Source organism: Pungitius pungitius, chromosome 1 (genome assembly GCF_949316345.1).
Source record: "Pungitius pungitius chromosome 1, fPunPun2.1, whole genome shotgun sequence".
NCBI lineage: Eukaryota > Metazoa > Chordata > Actinopteri > Perciformes > Gasterosteidae > Pungitius > Pungitius pungitius.
The window spans coordinates 578,247-600,232 of record NC_084900.1 but is presented as its reverse complement, the minus strand read 5'-3'; the positions used below and the strand labels follow the sequence as shown (position 1 = coordinate 600,232).

Below are 21,986 nucleotides of genomic sequence, written 5' to 3'. Positions count from 1 at the left end.
TATACACTAAGGTGGGGGGGGGGCTGTGATTGTCCCTTTAAGGAAGCCAGGCAAAGGCATGTGACAGAGTTTGGTTTTTAGGGTTCTTCATAAATGTGGTTAGTCGCATGTGGACCTCCGATGACCGAATGTGACCGAAATCAAAGCTTCGCTAAGGTTTCCTTCATGAAACAAGTAGACGGCGCCCCCATGTGGTCTCCTCCTCACAGACAGGGGACTGTAATATGTTTAATAAACTGGGGGGGGGGGGGGGGGGGGGGGGCGCGATCTCGTCAAACAAAGACCCAGAAAGCGGCTCCTTTGAAGACCGGTTGGTGCCGCTGTCCAGTCAGAGAGATCAACAAGAGCAACGCTGTCATGGAGGTTAAAGGTCGCTGCGCAGGAAGGAACCATCCGCCAGCTACACAACAACAACAACAATAACAACAGAGCCCGACTGGACGAAGTCATTCTCAGAGAAAAGGAACATTTCTCACAAACACAGGACTTTCACCCTGAAGGTCCTTATTTGGTGCCCTTTTCTTACTACGTCACTGAGGGAGGTGATGGTGGCTCCTAATGAGTGCTTAGAAGATGTCTCCATTAAACGGTGTATTGTGGGTTGATGTCAGGAGAGATGTTGAGTCAGGATGCTGCTGTGTGAGGGCAACGCGCCTCTTTACTGGCTTTTAGTGCAACTGTTTGTGCATTTACTACTTTAGAGATCATAAGGAGCCCCTTACCTGGTGTCCACCGTCTTACTGGGACTCGTTTGCAGGGACAAGAACAGAGGTGAGTGAGTTGCTGATGTTCAGATCAATAACAGTAAATAGTGGTGGTTTACTACAAACGTGACTCCAGATGACGGAGTAACACTTGGAATCAGCTGAAGAAGCTCCAGTGGCCTCAGGAGGCTTTGTTAATATCGATATAAACAACCACTGTATGTAAATAGCACATCCTCATGAGCATGTCCTCTGGACTCCAGCTGGGACTGAAACATTCCACAGAAGAGACTCGTCAAGTGACAGGAGCCCATTGATCCAACTTCCATTATTCAGTCACATGACACACAAAGTGGTTCTTTGGAGGTTTGGAGGCGAAGGTAAAACCAGCGTTTTGGTCTGCGGTGTGTTTGTGGTTGTTGATGTATTCTTGTTTGTGGTTGTTGATGTATTCTTGTTTGTGGTTGTTGATGTGTTCTTGTTTGTGGTTGTTGATGTATTCTTGTTTGTGGTTGTTGATGTGTTCTTGTTTGTGGTTGTTGATGTATTCTTGTTTGTGGTTGTTGATGTATTCTTGTTTGTGGTTGTTGATGTGTTCTTGTTTGTGGTTGTTGATGTGTTCTTGTTTGTGGTTGTTGATGTATTCTTGTTTGTGGTTGTTGATGTATTCTTGTTTGTGGTTGTTGATGTATTCTTGTTTGTGGTTGTTGATGTGTTCTTGTTTGTGGTTGTTGATGTATTCTTGTTTGTGGTTGTTGATGTATTCTTGTTTGTGGTTGTTGATGTATTCTTGTTTGTGGTTGTTGATGTATTCTTGTTTGTGGTTGTTGATGTGTTCTTGTTTTGTTGTTGATGTATTCTTGTTTGTGGTTGTTGATGTATTCTTGTTTGTGGTTGTTGATGTATTCTTGTTTGTGGTTGTTGATGTATTCTTGTTTGTGGTTGTTGATGTATTCTTGTTTGTGGTTGTTGATGTATTCTTGTTTGTGGTTGTTGATGTATTCTTGTTTGTGGTTGTTGATGTGTTCTTGTTTGTGGTTGTTGATGTATTCTTGTTTGTGGTTGTTGATGTATTCTTGTTTGTGGTTGTTGATGTGTTCTTGTTTGTGGTTGTTGATGTATTCTTGTTTGTGGTTGTTGATGTATTCTTGTTTGTGGTTGTTGATGTATTCTTGTTTGTGGTTGTTGATGTATTCTTGTTTGTGGTTGTTGATGTGTTCTTGTTTGTGGTTGTTGATGTGTTCTTGTTTGTGGTTGTTGATGTATTCTTGTTTGTGGTTGTTGATGTATTCTTGTTTGTGGTTGTTGATGTATTCTTGTTTGTGGTTGTTGATGTGTTCTTGTTTGTGGTTGTTGATGTATTCTTGTTTGTGGTTGTTGATGTGTTCTTGTTTGTGGTTGTTGATGTATTCTTGTTTGTGGTTGTTGATGTGTTCTTGTTTGTGGTTGTTGATGTATTCTTGTTTGTGGTTGTTGATGTGTTCTTGTTTGTGGTTGTTGATGTATTCTTGTTTGTGGTTGTTGATGTATTCTTGTTTGTGGTTGTTGATGTGTTCTTGTTTGTGGTTGTTGATGTGTTCTTGTTTGTGGTTGTTGATGTATTCTTGTTTGTGGTTGTTGATGTGTTCTTGTTTGTGGTTGTTGATGTATTCTTGTTTGTGGTTGTTGATGTGTTCTTGTTTTGTTGTTGATGTATTCTTGTTTGTGGTTGTTGATGTGTTCTTGTTTGTGGTTGTTGATGTATTCTTGTTTGTGGTTGTTGATGTATTCTTGTTTGTGGTTGTTGATGTGTTCTTGTTTGTGGTTGTTGATGTATTCTTGTTTGTGGTTGTTGATGTATTCTTGTTTTGTTGTTGATGTATTCTTGTTTGTGGTTGTTGATGTATTCTTGTTTGTGGTTGTTGATGTATTCTTGTTTTGTTGTTGATGTATTCTTGTTTGTGGTTGTTGATGTATTCTTGTTTGTGGTTGTTGATGTATTCTTGTTTGTGGTTGTTGATGTATTCTTGTTTTGTTGTTGATGTATTCTTGTTTGTGGTTGTTGATGTATTCTTGTTTGTGGTTGTTGATGTGTTCTTGTTTGTGGTTGTTGATGTATTCTTGTTTTGTTGTTGATGTATTCTTGTTTGTGGTTGTTGATGTATTCTTGTTTGTGGTTGTTGATGTGTTCTTGTTTGTGGTTGTTGATGTATTCTTGTTTGTGGTTGTTGATGTATTCTTGTTTGTGGTTGTTGATGTATTCTTGTTTGTGGTTGTTGATGTATTCTTGTTTGTGGTTGTTGATGTATTCTTGTTTGTGGTTGTTGATGTATTCTTGTTTGTGGTTGTTGATGTGTTCTTGTTTGTGGTTGTTGATGTATTCTTGTTTGTGGTTGTTGATGTGTTCTTGTTTGTGGTTGTTGATGTATTCTTGTTTGTGGTTGTTGATGTATTCTTGTTTGTGGTTGTTGATGTATTCTTGTTTGTGGTTGTTGATGTATTCTTGTTTGTGGTTGTTGATGTGTTCTTGTTTGTGGTTGTTGATGTATTCTTGTTTGTGGTTGTTGATGTATTCTTGTTTGTGGTTGTTGATGTATTCTTGTTTGTGGTTGTTGATGTATTCTTGTTTGTGGTTGTTGATGTATTCTTGTTTGTGGTTGTTGATGTGTTCTTGTTTGTGGTTGTTGATGTATTCTTGTTTTGTTGTTGATGTATTCTTGTTTGTGGTTGTTGATGTATTCTTGTTTGTGGTTGTTGATGTATTCTTGTTTGTGGTTGTTGATGTGTTCTTGTTTGTGGTTGTTGATGTATTCTTGTTTGTGGTTGTTGATGTATTCTTGTTTGTGGTTGTTGATGTATTCTTGTTTGTGGTTGTTGATGTATTCTTGTTTGTGGTTGTTGATGTATTCTTGTTTGTGGTTGTTGATGTATTCTTGTTTGTGGTTGTTGATGTGTTCTTGTTTGTGGTTGTTGATGTATTCTTGTTTGTGGTTGTTGATGTGTTCTTGTTTGTGGTTGTTGATGTATTCTTGTTTGTGGTTGTTGATGTATTCTTGTTTGTGGTTGTTGATGTATTCTTGTTTGTGGTTGTTGATGTATTCTTGTTTGTGGTTGTTGATGTGTTCTTGTTTGTGGTTGTTGATGTATTCTTGTTTGTGGTTGTTGATGTATTCTTGTTTGTGGTTGTTGATGTATTCTTGTTTGTGGTTGTTGATGTATTCTTGTTTGTGGTTGTTGATGTGTTCTTGTTTGTGGTTGTTGATGTATTCTTGTTTGTGGTTGTTGATGTGTTCTTGTTTGTGGTTGTTGATGTATTCTTGTTTGTGGTTGTTGATGTGTTCTTGTTTGTGGTTGTTGATGTATTCTTGTTTGTGGTTGTTGATGTATTCTTGTTTGTGGTTGTTGATGTATTCTTGTTTGTGGTTGTTGATGTATTCTTGTTTGTGGTTGTTGATGTATTCTTGTTTGTGGTTGTTGATGTGTTCTTGTTTGTGGTTGTTGATGTATTCTTGTTTGTGGTTGTTGATGTATTCTTGTTTGTGGTTGTTGATGTATTCTTGTTTGTGGTTGTTGATGTATTCTTGTTTGTGGTTGTTGATGTGTTCTTGTTTGTGGTTGTTGATGTATTCTTGTTTGTGGTTGTTGATGTATTCTTGTTTGTGGTTGTTGATGTATTCTTGTTTGTGGTTGTTGATGTATTCTTGTTTGTGGTTGTTGACGCCATCGAGCAGGTTAGACAGAACAATTCCAATCAATGATTGATGGACTTTTAGAGTGTTGAATGGAAGGAAGACATCAGCGTGAGTAACGCTGCCCAAAGGATGCAACACGATGAACGGGTGGATTTTCACTTTATTCATGTCTCAAATGAAGTGATTCTTCCAGAACACTGTCAAAGGTTGACAGCCAACAAACACACTTTGTCACATGTTCAACATTAAATAATGTTTTCTTGTGTAAAACAAGGACACGTCTCTGTTCATAATTCACTGTAATAAGTGTTACTGGAAATAATCAGACATGATGCAGAATGCTTCAATGTATTTTATGTCTTTTATTCATTTTTTATTTATTTGCACCGAGTATTTCCAAATACTAGACTTTGTATCCACACATCCACTGATACAGATACAGTAGTAACGTTAATCTAATTCTCTATCTGCCCACAGGTTCTCATCCACATCTCATGTCATCATGGACAATGCACCTAGGGAAGAACCATCCCTGGAAAGCTTCTGCTGCTGTGTCCAGGCATCCAGCCTTCATTGGGTCCAGGAGGGACATTTGATCAAGTGGATGGTGCTCATGAACCTTCCACCTCCAGGAGGAAAAGAGCTCCTCTCTGGGGTTGAGGAGAGTAAGGAGGGAGGGAAAGTGACTCCATTCTGTGATGACTGCAGACCACCTGGTGGTGAGATGCCACATTGTCCCATAGTCATAAATGGTTTCTTCTCTCTGCGTCCCTCACCCAGAACAAGCCTTCCATGGAGATCATGAGGAGACGTTCAGGGTTGTGTGGCCCAGTCAGTGGCTCCTCTGCCCACCTGTGTAGATGTGTAGATGTTCCTCTCCAATGAGAATCACCTGTGGTTGGTCCCATTGTCCAATTGTTTTTATAGCATTTCATTTTAAGATTTAAAATGTTTCATTAAAATCTTACTGTAGAATTGTAGCAAATTGCTGTCTTATTCAGTTTAGTATTATGTTATTATATTATATATTATGTCATTGTTTTGAACATAAGTTTAACCGTATTGAAAAGGCAGAAGATGTAGTCATTGAATGCATTTTGTGTCTTATATTTATTCTGTTGTGCTCACTGTGTGAAGAGGTTTGAAAAAGTGATCTAAAGAAACGTGTCCTAACGACTGTAAAAACTGTTAAAACTGTAAAAAACCGTAAAGCCAGTTTCTCACAACTCGGCTCAGGAAGAAAAACTGTTCTCAGCTTTTTCTTTCAGACTCTTTTAGTTTCTTTCAGTTTTAAATGTTCATCCGGAACCAAGAAGAATAAATAAATACAGATTAATAACACTGGAAAGGAGATCATTACCCACAATTCCTCTCTGTGACAGTAACAGTGTGATGATTAATGTTGATAAATAGTTACAATACCAAACACGTTTAAAAACAACTGTTACTACTGTGACACATGAATACTGTTCTTTATCCTGTGCTCTGAGGTAATACTTCACCCTGTAGTTTATTTTGGAGGGATTCATTTGTACACAGTATTATATTGATTGTTAATAAATACTAAAACAAAAGGAAATAAGTATAATGCTGTAAATTTATACAAGACAGTAATACATGATGTACTGCGTTATGTAACATGTACTATATGTATAATGTGTTTTTGTACTGCTTTCTTCAGTTTAAATACCAACGTGGCCACCGTCCCGACATCTTCCTCCCTGCGTGTATCGATGGCTGCAGGTGAGGAGCGGGGGGGGGGGGGGGGGGGGGGGGGGGTATCGATAGCTGCTGCGCGCGCACCAGGTCCCACCCACGCGCGCGCAGCAGCTGGAGGGCAGCCTATAAAGCGGATCGAGGTCCGGTGTCCACCTCACCTGCGTGATCACCGACGCCTCACGGTCTCTTCTTCTGCTCACCTGAGGGTCACCGGAAGTACCGGAAACACCGCAGGGAAGAGCCAGGTCTGATCCGGATTCACCTGAAACCAGGACTAAAGGTGAAACATTTATTTTGTAACCTTTTCTGTATAAATCACAGCTGTCTGCAGGGGTTCAAAATAAAAGCGTCCGAGTCACAGAATTGGTTCGTGACGTTTGTGTTTTCAGTAACGCGGGGCACTTTTATATAAAGTAGGTTTAACTGTAAATAAGATCTTTTTTCATTGTGAAAGTCTATCATAATATCAACATATAACTATTTAAGTGTGATCCTAGTTTCCTCCTCTTCTTCCAGCGGTCATGACTGGTCACCTGCTGCTGATGGTGTATCTCGTGCTCGTGCTGGCTGCGTGCTCCCGCGGCTCGGCGGCGCGCGTCCGACTGAACTCCATCCGAACGGTGATCCTGAGGGAGGCGCACGCGATGCCGGTGAACAGGAGCGCGTGGGAGCCGAGCATGGACCTCACGGTGAGTGTGTGTGTGTGACGTACTGTGTGACGTTGTGTGTGACGTCAGAACCGCCCTGACTCTCGCGCACGCCCTCCTCCTCTCTCGTCAGCAGTTCCATCAGTGCATGAGCGACCTGGAGTGTATAGAGGGGAGCTACTGCCACGCCCCCTCCCAAGGCCCCGCCCACCCGCGCTGTCACACCTGCCGCAGGAGGAAGAGGCGTTGCCATAGGGACGGGATGTGTTGCCCGGGCAACCGCTGCAGCAACCGTAAGACGTCTTTACGTTTTTACCTTCACTTGTCGTTTATAGTTAACTATGTTTGAATGACGTATCAAGCAACTTAAAAAAAGTTATATTTATATAATATATAGTTATAGTATAGTTATATAGATAATAAATAATTTAATATATATAATATGTGTATAAATGATCCTCCAGATGTGTGCGTCCCCGACGAGGACGCCTTCGTGTCCCAGAGGATCCCGGACCCAGAGGGGGGGGCGAGTCCTCTGTCCAAGAGGAGCGGCTGGAGGAAGAGGGGGGGGGCGGAGCTTAAAGGGGCCTCCAGTAAAGGTAACTTTATTCATCAGAGTGGAACAAAGGAGTCTCAGTGTTGGTTGTCTTTCGTTTTTAAAGCTTAAGCAACGACACGTTAGAATGTTATTTGTAAAAGTTTAAAAAAAAGTAGAATTTATTTTCTAGTTCCTTAAAACAATAGAATGTACAACATGAACATTCCGTCTTTCTGAGACTGGTGTCCCGTGTCCCCGCGTCTCAGGTCAGGTGGGGGACCCGTGTCTCCGCTCCCCGGACTGCTCGCCCGGTCTGTGCTGCGCTCGTCACTTCTGGACCCGCATGTGTAAAAGCGTGCTGCAGGAGGGACAGGTCTGCACGCCGCGCCGCCGCAGGGGCCGCCGCGGCCCGGAGCTCTTCCAGCGCTGCCCCTGCGGCGCCGGACTCGGCTGCCGGACGCTGAGGGGACGCAACGCCAGGTCCTCGTCGTCCTCGTCGTCCTCGTCGTCCTCGGCGTCCTCGTCATCCTCGTCGTCCTCGTCGCTGATGGCGGCGGCGAAGTCCAAGTTCACGGCGTCCTTTTCGCGCCACGCCTCGCCGCACACGTCGCCGCTCTCCTCGCCGGCGGAGAAGTCGACGCCTTCGAAGGCGAGACTTCACATGTGCCAGAAGAACTGAGGGGGGGTGGGGGGGGGGGGGGGGACGACACTCTGTGAATAACAAACCTGTTCACACCTGTGAGAAGCCCCGCCCCCTCTGGAACCAGGTCATTGCTAATGAGCTTCCTGTCGAGCCGCATTCAAAGCGGGACGTGAAACCCTTTGTGGTTGGGGTCTGGTTTCCTCTCGGGGTGGGGGGGGCTGGGGGGGTCTAGACCAACAGGAACCCTCTTTGAAGTCCGGTTTGAGACCGACACAAAGTCTGAATCCACAAAGGAGGTCCTCTGCAGATGTTTAACTCTCTGAGAAGACTTTTCATCTCAATGTTATCATTATTTATTCTGATTTTCAAAATAAAAGACAAAGTCTGCAAAAAACCCTCAATTAAATACAATTCGATGTTGTTTTCCTTATTTTGATTTGAGATAACATCAGAGTTTGTCATGCAGAGTGAAACAAAGGAAACAATGGAGTCACTTTATTATGTAAAGCTGAGCCCAAACCTGAAGTTCTTCAACACCTCCTGGAGTCTGTGGAATGGAACCAACGCCTCTCAGAAACTCCCCCAACACACCTGGGAAGCTCCTCTTCTTCTCCCTCCTCTTCCTCCTCTGCTTCTTCCTCCTCCTCCTCCTCTTCCTCCTCTGCTTCTTCTTCCTCCTCCTCCTCTTCCTCCTCTGCTTCTTCTTCTTCTCCCGACCGGCCGTCAACAGAAACTCGTCTCAAATTGTCAGCTCGTTCAAACTTTGTGTCTGTTTTTTTTTTATTTCCACCTCTTAAAGAAGGAAACTTCTGTTTCTGTTGAATCTACATTTTTAATGATTAAAAACCTCCTTCCTGTGGAACACGTTTGTGTGTTTTTGGGACAAATAATGTATTATTTAAAGGTTGATGTTTGAGTGATTCACTCTCCATCCTGTAAATGACTGTAAAGTCTTTAAAGAACATTTCAACAAATCTCCATAACATGAGTCCCAGTAATAAATGGTTCCAATTTAAAGACTAAATGTTCAACCACTGAAACAAAGATCTTCTCTTTTTTTAACATTTATTCTGAACAAAGGTGTCCTTTCAACAACAAAAAATGACGACCAAATATGGTGATTGTTTGTGAGAGCAGAGAATGTTCCTGTGTGCTCAGTGTGGAGATAACACACACACACACACACACACACACACACACACACACACACACACACACACACACACACACACACACACACACACACACACACACACTTTACAGCCTAATAAAAGTGAGGGACAGATGGGAAGGACAAGTTATTGTTTAACCAGGACCCCCCCCCCCTTACACACACACACACACACACACACACACACACACACACACACATTGCATATTGATCAGTGCAGGAAGTGTGACAGTGTTTTCCTCTCCAGGTGAACTAAAGCAGGTGAGGCACTTTTAAACGTTTTTAGACTTTAACAGTCGGCAAAATGTGAAAGTGATTCATCGTCTGACGAGTTTTATGATTCATAGTTATTTATTATTATAATGAAGGTTCTTTAACGTTATTTAAACGGTTTTATGTTCGGTCCAAAGACCGTAATGATCGAGTCATCAAGTCTAATATTAGAGAAAGGGTTTTACTTCCTTCAGTTTACAGGTTTCCAAATAAAATAAATGAATTACCACATTTTTTATTGTTAAAAAATAGGTTACGTGTATTCATAAATACGTTGTTGGATGCAGTTTTTAATGAAAAATAAGAACATTTTTGATAAATTAAAAAACAAAAGTGCTGTTTGAAAAAGATTTCTTTGTTATTTTGAAACTCAGCTTCCTGTCATGAATCTTGATCGCCATGGTGACCACCACTCGGTGACCCTCTGCGACCCCGAGGGGGAGCACTGCGTGCTTGCGCTGAACGTGCTGTTGGTCGGAGACCGGCAGAGTGGGAGGAGCTCCGTGGGGAACGCTCTGATTGGTCGGTGCCTTCTACGATACATTGACACATAGTGACCAGCAGGGGGCGACTCATCTATGAGGAAATGACTCTACTTCTCTTGATTTATTCCCTCAGTAAAGATTGTAAACATGAGTTTATGGTCTCAGTCTCTAGTTTCAAGTCTACACATGAATCTTGTGATTATATTGATTTACATTTACTTTCTTGAAAACAGAAAAAGAACAAAGCTACGAACAAAACTTCATTCATTGTTTCTTCCCGAAGGTGTCGACGGATTCAAAACCGGCATCTGCGTTTCTGGCGTTGCCGTGACGACAGAGCACCGGCTGCTCAGCCGAAACTTCCAGAGGTTTTTCAGGAGAAAGGGGGTGGAGTCAGACCTCACGCTGAGAGTGGTCGACACGCCTCCTCGGTCGCTCCGCCCACAGAGTGTGATCGAGCTCTGTCCCGACGGCGTGCACGTGCTCGTGGTTGTCGTGAGGGCTGACCTGCCGCAGGACGACGCACACCTGGGGGAGCACGTGGAGGTACACGCACTCACACACAGACGCACACACACACACACAGACACACACACTCTGCAACACACATATTGCGTGTGTGTGTGTGTGTGTTGGTGTGTAGACTCTCTTTGGTCCAGACTGGCGTCGCCACGCCTTACTCGTCTTCACGCACGCCAACCACCTGAAGGGGGCGGGGCTTCAGCCGTCAGAGTACCTAACGCAGTCCAGCAGTTGGTTGAAAGCTTTGGCCGACGAGGCGGGAGGCGGAGTCTCGTTTCTGGACAACAGCTGCGATTGGCCATCGATCCGAGGACGACCGCTGAGGGATCGTCTGCTCCGCCTCTCAGCGGGCAACCATCACGAAGCTCTGAGGGTGAGGACGGAGGTCTGATCCTCAAGGTGAGGACTGAGGTCTGATCCTCAAGGTGAGGACGGAGGTCTGATCCTCATCCTGACGGAGGTCTGATCCTCAGTACTCAAATCTAACGATAACTGATTACTTTTGATGGTTCTAGATGAAACCCTTGGAATGTGAGAGGGCCCTTCTGTGGTTGTGTTCTTCTAAGAACCCTCATGAAGGTCCTTGATACAACCTCCAGGTTTGAGTGAGTGTTTCCATTAGCAGATCAGGTACAACCTTTTAGTTTGGGTATAAAACTCTGTAGGTGGGAACATGATCAAAGGCTTTACCAAGAACCTGATGAAGTTAGTAACTTCATTTAAAATAAATTCTCAGATATGACTTGATTAAATCATTTATGAATTTTATTTTGGTAGTACACATGTAATTCTTGTATTATATTGAAACTTTTATTCAAGTGAACAGCTGTTTTTAGTTTTTAAATCAATAAACAACAGGGATGTAACTTTAATGTAACATTTTCTTCTTCATGTGTCAGCTAACAGTACTAGCTAGGCTGCTAACCAGTTAACCGATTACTTTCACAACTAAAAACCAGAACTCGTAACGGGGAGTCTACCCAATGACGGCGTTGGTGAGGGAGGGGGCCCGGCACAGACCCTTCCCCCTCACCTCGAACCCACGGCCTTTGTAGTTGGCCACGCCCCTCGAGTCCACCTGCAGGTCGGGCTGAAGGAGCTGCCAGATCCTGTCCCTGGACTGCAGCACCCGGTCCGGCTCACCTGAGAACAGAGATACCAGAGGTCCGTGGTTACCTGGGACACGCCCCCACTGTCATTATCCTGCTGTTTGTCACCATGGTTACCGGGGTAGTTGAGAAAGGTGATTCTGTCCCCGGGGCTGGAGCCCGTGGGCGGGGCCAATGGCTCTCTGCGGCCGTCAGGGGCGGAGCAACATAGGAGGCGGGCCTGGGAGACCACGCCCCTCACCTTACGGGCCTTGACGTTGCACAGCAACACGACCAGGCCGCCCTGCAGCGGCAGAAGAAACGCATTTTAGATCAGTGTTTATAGTAAAGACGCAGATATTATTAAATAAAATTTAAAACAGAACAAAGTCGTTCTGGAATAGAATATTAACAATAAAGATAATAAAGTTGATACTTGATGCAAATGAAATATTTAAATAACAAAATCCTTATAAAGTAATAAAGTTGCAGCGTTTCTTTAATAAAGTTGCAGCGTTTATATAATAAAGTTGTAAGAGTCACAGGTGGGGCGACCTACGATGAGAGAAAGAGAGAGAAATGTAAAGAATTGTCGTGCTTTTCAATCCTTTCCTCACTTCCTCCCTGCTCTCACCTTTCCTCTCTCCTCTCCTCCTCCGGCCCCGTCTCTCTCTATGGTCATGTGAGCAGGGGGGAGGAGCTGCCGCTTCTCCAGCAGGTGGAGTGACAGGTGAGGTGTGGGCGGAGCTAGAAGGTGGAGGAGGCGGGGCCGGGGAGAGCAAAGCTTTCGCTGAGGGAGAGAAACAGAAAACGATTTAATCTTTTGGTTAAATCTCTAATAAAGTTCTCATTAGATTAAAATTATGCTTCTTGGACAAGAACATCAACTACAGGAGTTTTTTGTGTTCATGTTTGTGAGGATAACTTAAGACGCAGGAAGACATGGAGAGTGAGGACATTTCATGAAGTGAAGACACTATATTGAAAGTCAGAACATAAACCCAAAGTGAGGACGTTTTAGAAACGCTTAAACCCTTTTTTGTGCAAATTCAGTAACATTCGAACTTTGGAAGGAGGATGGAGGAGGTCTGTATTTGTGTATGTGTGCGTGTGTGTGTGTTTGTGTGCGTGTGTGTGTGCCACACCGGTGCGTCTCCTCTGTTTGTCCTGCAGCTGAGTCCTCAGCTGCTCGATGTCTTTCTTCAGCTTCCCGTTCTCCACCAGCAGCTTCTTCTGGTCTCTGACGGACGTCTGCAGCACTGAACAAAGGCAACGAGTCGGATCTCCTCCACCAGGGGGCGCACAAACCACGTCACACAAACCACGTCACACAAACCACGTCACACCGCCCCTGGACTCCACAGACAGACAACGGTGGAGCTAAAGAGACAAAGGACATTTAAATCTCGGCGTGTCTTCAGTGTCTCACGCTGTTTCTCTCTGACCAGCAGCGCCTGAGTCCTCAAGTAGTCCACGATCTGCTCGCCGTCCTTCGGGTCCAGTTTGATGAGCGCGGCGGCCAAGCTGAGGGCCGAAGAGCAGAGAGTTAAACCGAGGACGAAAGAAAACCAGACGTCAACAAAAAGACTCAATTATCAACAAACAATAAGTTGCTCTGTAGAAAAACCTTTTTTTTTTAGGGTTCTAAGCTTTTCCTCAACTGGTTAAACCTTAAATCCACATCACATCTTATTATATCTACACTTTGAAAAACAAAGATCCTAAAGCCCTTTGACCTGTAGAGACAAACTTCATCATCTTCTCTTACAACCAGCCACCAAATCCCCCAAAACTTGACAGATTTTTTTTTTTATATTTCAGAATAAAGACGAGCGTTTGAGGATGTGAAGACAGAGAAGAAAGAAAGCCATGAAAGCAGAGACGTTGTTGATGAAACAGAGACTGATAGATAACGCACATTAAACACCACACACACAAACACACACTGAAACCAGCCTATTTGCATTATGATAAACAGGAAGTACTGTCTGCTTTACGTTTACAGGTTACTGGTCATTTCCTCATAGACGTCTATCGCCTCCTGGTGGTCACTACAGAGAATGCAGCTTCATCTCATAGACGCTGCACACCGATTCAGCGCTTTAATTAAGCCCAAACCCACAAGCAGGAGTCTCAACCTTTAGTTATTCTGCTTGACCTTGTGAGGACCAACATTTTGTCTCCAAATGGTGGTGGAGTCCCCACAAAGTGAGTAAAACATGCGTTCACACACACACACACACACAGTGGCAGCTGATCCCTGAAATGCAGAAAGCAGCTGCAGCCTCCGGCTATTAATATCAGTCAGAGTACTTCATCTAAGTACAAGTAGTAGTATCTGAAAAACACTGAAACAACATAAGTAATCATTATACAGAAGGATTCGTTATTCAATTTTTTATTGTAATTATGTTTTTGATTAGTTTCATCGGCAGCATCGGAATGTTCTGGAGCTGGAAATCATTTTATCAACTAAATCAGTTACAATCAAGAAGAGATTAAAAGCAATTTCATGAAAAGAGATGTTGGTCAGCATCAAAACCAACGTGTGGGATTTAGAAATTAAAAATATGATTATTAGAAGTCATTTAGCTCTGTAGGATTGTAGCATAGCAGCATTGTAGCATAGTAGCATTGTAGCATTGTAGCATTGTTAGCTCTGATCTACCTGGGGTTGAACAGGTCGTCCACACTCTGCACTTTGTCCATGTTGTAGTCGGTCTGCTGGACGGAGGAGGACAGATCACAGTTTGACTCTCAGTCTCTCAGCTGCTCCCTCGCCAGCTGCTCAAAGGTCAAAGGTCAAACTCCTCCCCTTTCAAAGGAAACCTTTTATTTTATGTCCACTTTATTTTCGTTTAAGTCCTCCACTGATGTACAACAATAATAATATTATATATACAAAAATACTATGTTAAAAATGTTATACAATAATAAAGCCAGGCAAAGGAACAATTGGAATTCAGGACTTGTTTTGTGGGATTTTACTTTTTAGTTCAAAGGTGGTGTACATCACTAAAAATATAATATATAATATGTCTGTGGCTTACTGGTATTTGTTGCTGGTTTAACAAGCTGCTGCTGAGTGACACAAGGAGAGAAAGTGAATGTCTTTATCTGAACTAATGCTGTCTTTCATATGAAGGACTTTTTAATATTCATTTCCTCAGGCTTTTAGAATAAAAAAAACACATTTATGAGACATGAACCCACAACCTTCACACCGAGGGGACGTTGCTCATCTGGTTGAGACGTCCAGATGTTTCAAAATGCTTTCTCTCCGGCCCGGTACCGGTCCACAGAGCGGTGGTTGGGTATCTGTATGTTTAAAAGAAAATAAATAAAATCATATTTTCATATATTTATATATTTGGAACTTATATATAAATATGTAACAAAGTATAAACTTTATACATATTTATATATACAAACCGAACTGACTCACCTCCGATGACGTCACTCTCCGGAGGCGAGTCAGCAGGGCGCGTCACAGGAAGCCGCCGCACCGTGTTGGGATCGTGCGCGCGCGCGCTGACGGGGAGCGCGCAGGCGCGCGGCCGCAGTCACGCAGGAGGGCGTGAGTTGAGCAGAAGAGCAGCGGAGAAGTTTTTGGGAGACGAAGCAAAGTGACGAGTCCCGAGAGGAGGAAGTTACATTCGATCATTTTCACCGGTCAGGTGTTTTTTTTATTGATCCCGCGCGCACGTTACCGGTAGTTAGTGCGCGTGGTTTCACCTGCGTGACGTTAGAGGACGAGGGAACGTCCGACAGGTGAGCAGCTCTTCCGGCTCCTGAGGTCCGGGTCGAAATACCTGAAGTTTCTCTGGGAAAACATTCAGTAAGTAAAACCTCCGGAGAATCAATCAATCAATCACTCGATCAATCGATCAGTTCAAGTTATCAGTCATCAGTAAAGTGGGAGAAATGATTGTTTCTAAACTTTCACAGTTCCTGTACGGATCCATAATGTTTAACACTATTAACAAGTTAATCAATGTCCTGCAATCATTATATCGCATCAATACAAACAACTATAAATCTATTTAGAAATGAATAAAACCTGCCTGATGTATATTATAAATCATTTATAAATATAGGATTATAGTATTGATGCATGAATGTATTTGTTTTTACTTTTAATCCAATATTTAAGTTTCCTATTCTGATTATTAATAAAAACAAATCCTTGTTTCATACAAATAATAATAACTTTGAGACTAATCTGATACTAAAGTCATCTTCACGGCATAAAGCGAGAGACGGAACGAGAACTCGTGTCTCTAATCGGTGATTTGGGGCTAAATTGTGTCCTCGTGGTCTTTAAGTCGATTAAAGTCTGCTGTCGTAAACAGGAAGTCGATCTTTAATGAAAAGTCACACAGAGCAGATTTAAGAAGCTGAAGCTTAACTTTAAGCAATTATACCCAATTTATAGATATTTATAAATGGTAAAACTTTAATTGACTTATTCCTGTTTATTTGAATATTGTTTTTGTTTATTTTATACTTATCTAAATAGATTTAGATTTTAGATGTAAGTTTTCCCTTTTTATTCACAGTCTTCAAAGCTTTGGCTTTTGTAAAAATATCTTTTACGTCCCTCAAAGGCGGGTTTTAGAAAAATAAGATTTGATTTTATTATTTGATGAATTGTTTTACTGGTAAAAAATTCTGAATTCAGTTTTCAGCTTCTTAAAAGTGGGAAATATGGTTATTTTTTCAAGTTGTTTTAAAGACGATGATGAGGAACCTTTACAGAGAAACATTACTAATGAACCATTACTACAGCGACTAATCAATGCTTTGGTTTCTATCGATTCTATCGGATTCTATCGGGTCTCCATGAAGAACACGTTCATTTAAGTCAAAGTGAAAAACACTTAAATCAGTGTTATTAGGATTCTCACCAAGTTACATTTAAAGGTGATTTCAGCGTTAAGATGCAGTCTGACTCGTTCTGGAGTCACATGGGTACCAGCCCCCCCCCCCCACACACACACACACACAAGCAAAGTGTGTGTCTGTGTTCATATGCACTAAGGGTGTGTCTGCTGTGTCCCTCCCTCAGGTCACCTGCAGCCTGATGTGTGTGTGTCTTTGAGATTGTGTGTGTGCGTGTGTGTGTGTGTGTCACTACGCTGACATGAGGAAAGAGTTCATATCTCTTCTGGTTCTCATTGAGAATCCGATGGATTTAGTCACGGCTGGTTTCCGTGACGACGACACATTAACTGCACAACAAAGAAGCCGCGTGACGACGTGATCAGCTGACGACTCGTAGGAGGGGCTTAACTTAGTCAGTGTGTTAAAACAGTGAAACTGATTCAGTGTTTTGGCTTTTTTTACTACTCAGCTGACACGATACAGAGGCTGTGATTGGTCGGTGGAGAAGAGAGACTCCTCCCCATTGTCGAAGGCCGATGGCGGCAGAGGAACTGATCCAGGACCGCGACGACGTCCGTCCCCACGTGGAGGTGGACGTGACCACGGAGCATCCCGACAGGCCTCTGAGGGCGACCAACGGCGACCCCGGTCGCCACGCCTCCTCGCCGCCTGACTCCGCCCCCGAGGAGCAGCCCGAGTGCGGCAAGCTGAGCAGCCTGTTCAAGCAGAACCAGCTGATCCACTCGCTGAGCAGCGGGCTGCGGCGCCACTGCGACTACGTGAAGATCGCCGTGCCGGAGGAGCGCGCCGACGCCCTGCCGGCCGAGTGGTGGAAGACGGGCGTGGCTTTCCTCTACGCGCTCTTCGTCCTGGTCTTCACCACCGTCATCATCACCGTGGTGCACGAGCGGGTGCCGGACAAGTCGGTTAGTCCGCCGCTGCCCGACAAGTTCTTCGACTACGTGGACCGGGCGCCGTGGGCCTTCACCGTCACCGAGGTCAACGGCCTCATCCTCTGCGGCCTGTGGCTCGTCCAGCTGCTCTGCCTCAAGCACAAGTACTGGGGGGGGGGGGGCTCGTACTTCCCTATGATGCTAATACTATGTGAACACACTGTGTACTTCTACCGTGTACTTGTACTCGTCTGACAGAGCCATCGTCGGGCGGCGCTGCTTCTTCCTCATCGGGACGCTCTACATGTATCGCTGTGTCACCATGTACATCACCACGCTGCCGGTGCCGGGGAAGCACATGGTGTGTGCTCCCAAGGTACAAGTACTCACCAAGTACTCACCAAGTACTCACCAAGTACTCACCAAGTACTCAGCGTTCACTGAGTGTAGAGTCAATGTGCGCTCGTCTCTCTGCAGCTGTACAATGACTCTACGGGGAAGATCTGGAGGATCCTGGGGATGATCTCCGGAGGAGGTAACCAATGAACATCTAGCTGTGTTTAACAGAGGAAACCCTGCTCTCTGATTGGCTGAAAGACACCGAGGCTAATCGTGGCTTCAGTAAACTATTTAGAAATGTTTACTCTTAGATCACTTGTAAATTAATTATATATTTTGGGTGCAAATCGCAGCTTAAAGCGCCCGTACTTGTCTGCTAGCTTGTGAAGTAGCCGCGGCTAAGCTAAGCCCAAAGCTAAGACTAAAAGCTGTGTTTAAAATGTTCCACTTTGTACATTATTGATGGTACTGTAAATCCTCACTTGTATAGACACAGACTTTGTGTAGCTGTGGACCTGCTGCCTCTGGGACTCAGCGCTCTGTTGTTGTTGTTGTTGTTGTTGTTGTTCAGGTCTGTCTCTGACCGGGTCCCACCTGATGTGCGGTGACTTCCTGTACAGCGGTCACACCGTCATGTTGACGCTCTCCTACCTCTTCATCAAAGAGTGTGAGTTCTCCCCGAAACCATTAGTCCAGACTGATTATCGACACAATAAATACAGGAATGTTTTGATAACTATGTAATGTTTATTTCAATGTCAAAAAAGATAAAACAAAAAATTGTTGGATTTTGACTGTTAAATAAAATGAATGTTTGACATTACAGCCTTTTTCGACATGACAGCCTTTAGTTTAAATTTTAAACCTAAACTAATTTAAATTAGCCAATGTTTTTAGCACTTTTTTATTTTAGAAAATGCATTAAGTGACATAATCTGTGTGGACTTCCCGTGTTGGATGTGGTGGTACCACTAGTTCTCTTATATAATATGATATATATATATTGTAGCGTGTCTGAAGTTCCAAAATGTATATGGTTCTGTTAGTATTGCTTGGGCCAGGGTTGGGGTGCCGCCCCTCCCGGGGTTTTGGGCGGGTGTTGTGGGGTCGGGTGTGTATGAAGACCGGGGGTTTGTTTTTGAAGACAGGAATAAACCCAATTCATGATAAACCTGGCTCCTTATTGGCGCGGAACGTTATATATATACGTATATCTATATATCAATGTGTGTGTGTGCCAGACTCCCCACCCTGGATGTGGTGGTACCACTGGTCCTGCTGGCTGCTCAGCGCCTCGGGGGTCGTCTGCATCCTGGTCGCTCACGAGCACTACAGCGTGGACGTGGTGATCGGCTACATCGCCAGCACCCGGACCTTCTGGTGGTACCACACCATGGCCGACACACACGTAAGCGCACACACGCGTTGCAGTAGAGGAACTGACCACTAGGTGGTTTCGTATATAAAATTGTATTCACTGTTGTATTTATATAATTATATAAAAAATAAATCAAACCATAGAATAAATCTTACAAGGCAGTACACAATAGATGAATAGATTATGCCAGATATATAGTTATGGATGCTTAGATATCTCAGAATCAACCCAAAGTGACTCGTTAAACTTGTATCTAACCTGAATGAAAGCCTGATTTGAGCCTCCATTGGTTCATTCTTTGGTGCGTTTCTTCTAAGGCGCTCCGTCAGCCTCCCAGCAGCTTCCTGTCCAGGACCTGGTGGAGCCCCGTCTTCAACTTCCTGGAGAGGAACGTCCACACGGCGGTCCCCATCACCTTCTCGTGGCCGGTCACACTGCCTTCCTGCTGCAGACCGCGGTACCGCATGGTGGAGGGGGGGAGGGACGAGTGATAAGGGGGAGGGGCACGTGATGGAGGGGAGGGGCGATTGTCTCCTCCTACCAAGGAGAAGGAAGAAGAAGAAGAGACGTTTTCATTGATGACTTGATTGAATAAACACAGGGTGGACCTTCAGCAGGTGTTTCCTCTGGTTTTCCTTCTTCACGTCTTTTTCCCCCTGAACACAAACCTTCCTCTTCAGAATTCATCCAAAGAGGAAAAGTGACCCGTCTCCTGATGGCTGCAGGTTTCCATCTTTAACGTCTCCGAGTGTCCACACAGCCGCAGAACTACGTTCCTTAGAAGACAAACCGAATTCAAAGAGGATCAAAACCAGGAAGTGGAAATAACCGCTGTGTTCATTGTTTACATGTTTACAGGCACTAATGCTATTATTCCCCAAAAGGCAAAATTCACATAAACATGTTCTTATCTTGAGTGGGATTTTACTAGTTAATACTTTCGTCTTTTTTTAAATATGAACAAAAGAAACTGAATGTTTTGTGGACAGAAACATTTTCTTTTCATCTTCTGTTGATTGAATTTTAGCCAATGAGTCAAATGTTTCCTGTTTTTCTCGTTTATCAAACTATTCAGAACTCTGATTACAAGTGGAACCGGACTTTAAGAACCTTCAGCTCTTGTTCTGGTGCAACATGAAGGTTTTGCATGCTAACGTGCTAACGAGCTAACAGGAGGAGAGAGGAGAACTTCTTTACTGATGATTCTCTTCTTTTTGGTGGAGAACATCTCCTTAACTTGGGAGCTAAAGGGTAAAAACCAACATCTGTGGTTCTGATTCATCTGTTACACAATAATCCTCTGATCAAAGTTTCATGATCAACAACAGAGACGTTTACGTAGAAACGTGAAGGCGGCTACGCTGTTAGCGACATGCCAATGGAATGAATCAAAGGTCCCATGACTAAATGTAAGGAGTGTAGTTGTAAAAGTCTTCTTGTGTTGTTGTTGTTGTTGTTGTTTGGTTAATATTTACAAGTGAGAATGTTCTTTGTTCCGAGTCCACGTTTCACTGGAGAAGAACCTGAAGCTGCTTCAGAAGCTCTTGGAAAGTTCTAAGTGTTTCCTGACGCTTCGTTGTGTGTCAAGTATCTGATAATAAAAGATTTATTTTCATTTTCAGGAGTTGTTGTTGTTGTTGTTTCTTGCTGGTGTTTGTTTTGGGGCGTTTCATCCAGTGGTCTGAGTCCGTCTGCAGGTCCTTTTATTCAAAATCTGGTCTCCTATGGAGTTCATATTACTGCTAGTACAACTAGTCCCCTCTAGTATTACTATGAACAGGTAGTAGTAGTACTACTAGACAGAAAAACACAAAGTATTGAACATGTCAGTAGTTCTAATAAAGTAGAAGTAGTCACAGTAATTAGTAATAGTGAGAGTAATAGAAGTAGTATTATTCACATGATTCATAAGGGCAGTTGTGGTAGAAATGGAAGTAGAGACAGACATACACTGTAAATGCAAACATGGTATTTAATAAAAATTTGTAAATTGACTGAAATCCGTTTTATCAAAATGCTTTTAACACTTGCTTTTAGTAAGTTACTTGTAATTTGTGGTTGGAAAATCTCACCACCTCAGTCTGCTTGAGCTGGTGAGATTTAGAAAAAGTACGTTTTTGATAATAGTGATTTTTTTCTGTGTTGGAATGTAGATAAGTACATTTACTCAATACTGGACTTTAGTGCAAAGTAGCCTACTTGAGTTTATTTTTCATATTACCTTCTACTTTTACTCCACTACACTTCAGAGGGAAACATGTTATCACTGCATATGTAATAAGATACGTGATATACAATAATAATGATCACAAGAGCCCTTTTCTTCTATCGAGTATGCTACTTTTTACTTTTTATATTTATATTTTATATTAAGTTTTTTTGTGGTCATATGTTCTTACTTAATTGAAATTTTCACTGCAGGACATGTACTTGTATCAGAGTAATTTCACGGAGTTGTATTAGTACTTTTGCTTTGTTAGGGTTTTGAAAACTTCGCCCGCTTTTTTTTTCGAATCCGTCCTCTATTCACCTGACGGTGCAACGGACGACGTGGATCTGAGCTGGATGGAGCTGGACCGTATTGAGCTGGATGGAGCTGGACCGTATTGAGCTGGATGGAGCTGGACCGTATTGAGCTGGATGGAGCTGGACCGTATTGAGCTGGATGGAGTTGGACCGTATTGAGCTGGATGGAGTTGGACCGTATTGAGCTGGATGGAGTTGGACCGTATTGAGCTGGATGGAGCTGGACCGTATTGAGCTGAATGGAGTTGGACCGTATTGAGCTGGATGGAGCTGGACCGTATTGAGCTCGATGGAGTTGGACCGTATTGAGCTGGATGGAGCTGGACCGTATTGAGCTGAATGGAGTTGGACCGTATTGAGCTGGATGGAGTTGGACCGTATTGAGCTGGATGGAGTTGGTCCGTATTGAGCTGGATGGAGTTGGACCGTATTGAGCTGGATGGAGTTGGACCGTATTGAGCTGGATGGAGTTGGACCGTATTGAGCTGGATGGAATTGGACCGTA

General features: G+C 43.3%; 4 protein-coding genes across 5 annotated transcripts; 3 read left to right on the top strand and 1 right to left on the bottom strand.

The window, feature by feature from the left end:
- Positions 1–6,248: 6,248 nt before the first annotated feature.
- On the top strand, positions 6,249–8,095 carry LOC119222167 (dickkopf-related protein 2-like). The gene is made up of 6 exons (XM_037478559.2): positions 6,249–6,374; positions 6,611–6,783; positions 6,875–7,034; positions 7,206–7,340; positions 7,546–7,759; positions 8,047–8,095. Exons 2-6 carry the CDS (start codon positions 6,616–6,618, stop codon positions 8,093–8,095), a joined length of 726 nt encoding a protein of 241 aa, XP_037334456.2. The 5' UTR covers positions 6,249–6,374; positions 6,611–6,615.
- A 1,204-nt stretch (positions 8,096–9,299) lies between these two features.
- On the top strand, positions 9,300–10,911 carry LOC119223049 (GTPase IMAP family member GIMD1-like). Of its 2 annotated transcripts, XM_062566364.1 has the most exons (5): positions 9,300–9,354; positions 9,741–9,888; positions 10,135–10,397; positions 10,495–10,758; positions 10,811–10,911. In XM_062566364.1, the coding sequence occupies exons 2-5, from the start codon at positions 9,750–9,752 to the stop codon at positions 10,814–10,816; spliced, it is 672 nt and encodes a 223-aa protein (XP_062422348.1). In that variant the 5' UTR covers positions 9,300–9,354; positions 9,741–9,749; the 3' UTR covers positions 10,817–10,911. The 2 variants fall into 2 exon arrangements, with proteins under 2 accessions (XP_062422348.1, XP_037336041.2); XM_037480144.2 differs by lacking the exon at positions 10,811–10,911 and having other exon boundaries at positions 10,495–10,790.
- Positions 10,912–11,251: 340 nt separating this feature from the next.
- LOC119223007 (aminoacyl tRNA synthase complex-interacting multifunctional protein 1-like) lies at positions 11,252–14,408 on the bottom strand. The gene is made up of 6 exons (XM_062561255.1): positions 14,130–14,408; positions 12,891–12,985; positions 12,607–12,720; positions 12,079–12,251; positions 11,600–11,765; positions 11,252–11,516 (listed from the first exon to the last, which is right to left on the bottom strand). The coding sequence occupies exons 1-6, from the start codon at positions 14,168–14,170 to the stop codon at positions 11,350–11,352; spliced, it is 756 nt and encodes a 251-aa protein (XP_062417239.1). The 5' UTR covers positions 14,171–14,408; the 3' UTR covers positions 11,252–11,349.
- A 580-nt stretch (positions 14,409–14,988) lies between these two features.
- On the top strand, positions 14,989–19,448 carry LOC119222978 (phosphatidylcholine:ceramide cholinephosphotransferase 2-like). The gene is made up of 7 exons (XM_037480018.2): positions 14,989–15,299; positions 16,815–17,402; positions 17,497–17,614; positions 17,716–17,773; positions 18,149–18,244; positions 18,819–18,985; positions 19,273–19,448. Exons 2-7 carry the CDS (start codon positions 16,882–16,884, stop codon positions 19,444–19,446), a joined length of 1,134 nt encoding a protein of 377 aa, XP_037335915.2. The 5' UTR covers positions 14,989–15,299; positions 16,815–16,881; the 3' UTR covers positions 19,447–19,448.
- Positions 19,449–21,986: the final 2,538 nt, after the last annotated feature.

What these genes read in the sequence shown, in the direction of transcription:
- LOC119222167 (XM_037478559.2), top strand. Translation starts at nt 6,616, where the DNA reads ATGACTGGTCACCTGCTGCTGATGGTGTATCTCGTGCTCGTGCTGGCT. An exon ending in AGCCGAGCATGGACCTCACG is followed by an intron (nt 6,784 to 6,874) that starts GTGAGTGTGTGT and finishes CTCTCTCGTCAG; the next exon opens with CAGTTCCATCAGTGCATGAG. An exon ending in GGGCAACCGCTGCAGCAACC is followed by an intron (nt 7,035 to 7,205) that starts GTAAGACGTCTT and finishes ATGATCCTCCAG; the next exon opens with ATGTGTGCGTCCCCGACGAG.
- LOC119223049 (XM_062566364.1), top strand. Translation starts at nt 9,750, where the DNA reads ATGAATCTTGATCGCCATGGTGACCACCACTCGGTGACCCTCTGCGAC. An exon ending in CGTGGGGAACGCTCTGATTG is followed by an intron (nt 9,889 to 10,134) that starts GTCGGTGCCTTC and finishes TTCTTCCCGAAG; the next exon opens with GTGTCGACGGATTCAAAACC. An exon ending in ACCTGGGGGAGCACGTGGAG is followed by an intron (nt 10,398 to 10,494) that starts GTACACGCACTC and finishes GTTGGTGTGTAG; the next exon opens with ACTCTCTTTGGTCCAGACTG.
- LOC119223007 (XM_062561255.1), bottom strand. Translation starts at nt 14,170, where the DNA reads ATGGACAAAGTGCAGAGTGTGGACGACCTGTTCAACCCCAG. An exon ending in CAAACAGAGGAGACGCACCG is followed by an intron (nt 12,252 to 12,606) that starts GTGTGGCACACA and finishes TCTCTCCCTCAG; the next exon opens with CGAAAGCTTTGCTCTCCCCG. An exon ending in AAGGTGAGAGCAGGGAGGAA is followed by an intron (nt 11,766 to 12,078) that starts GTGAGGAAAGGA and finishes CTGCCGCTGCAG; the next exon opens with GGCGGCCTGGTCGTGTTGCT.
- LOC119222978 (XM_037480018.2), top strand. Translation starts at nt 16,882, where the DNA reads ATGGCGGCAGAGGAACTGATCCAGGACCGCGACGACGTCCGTCCCCAC. An exon ending in CTGCTCTGCCTCAAGCACAA is followed by an intron (nt 17,403 to 17,496) that starts GTACTGGGGGGG and finishes CTCGTCTGACAG; the next exon opens with AGCCATCGTCGGGCGGCGCT. An exon ending in ACATGGTGTGTGCTCCCAAG is followed by an intron (nt 17,615 to 17,715) that starts GTACAAGTACTC and finishes GTCTCTCTGCAG; the next exon opens with CTGTACAATGACTCTACGGG.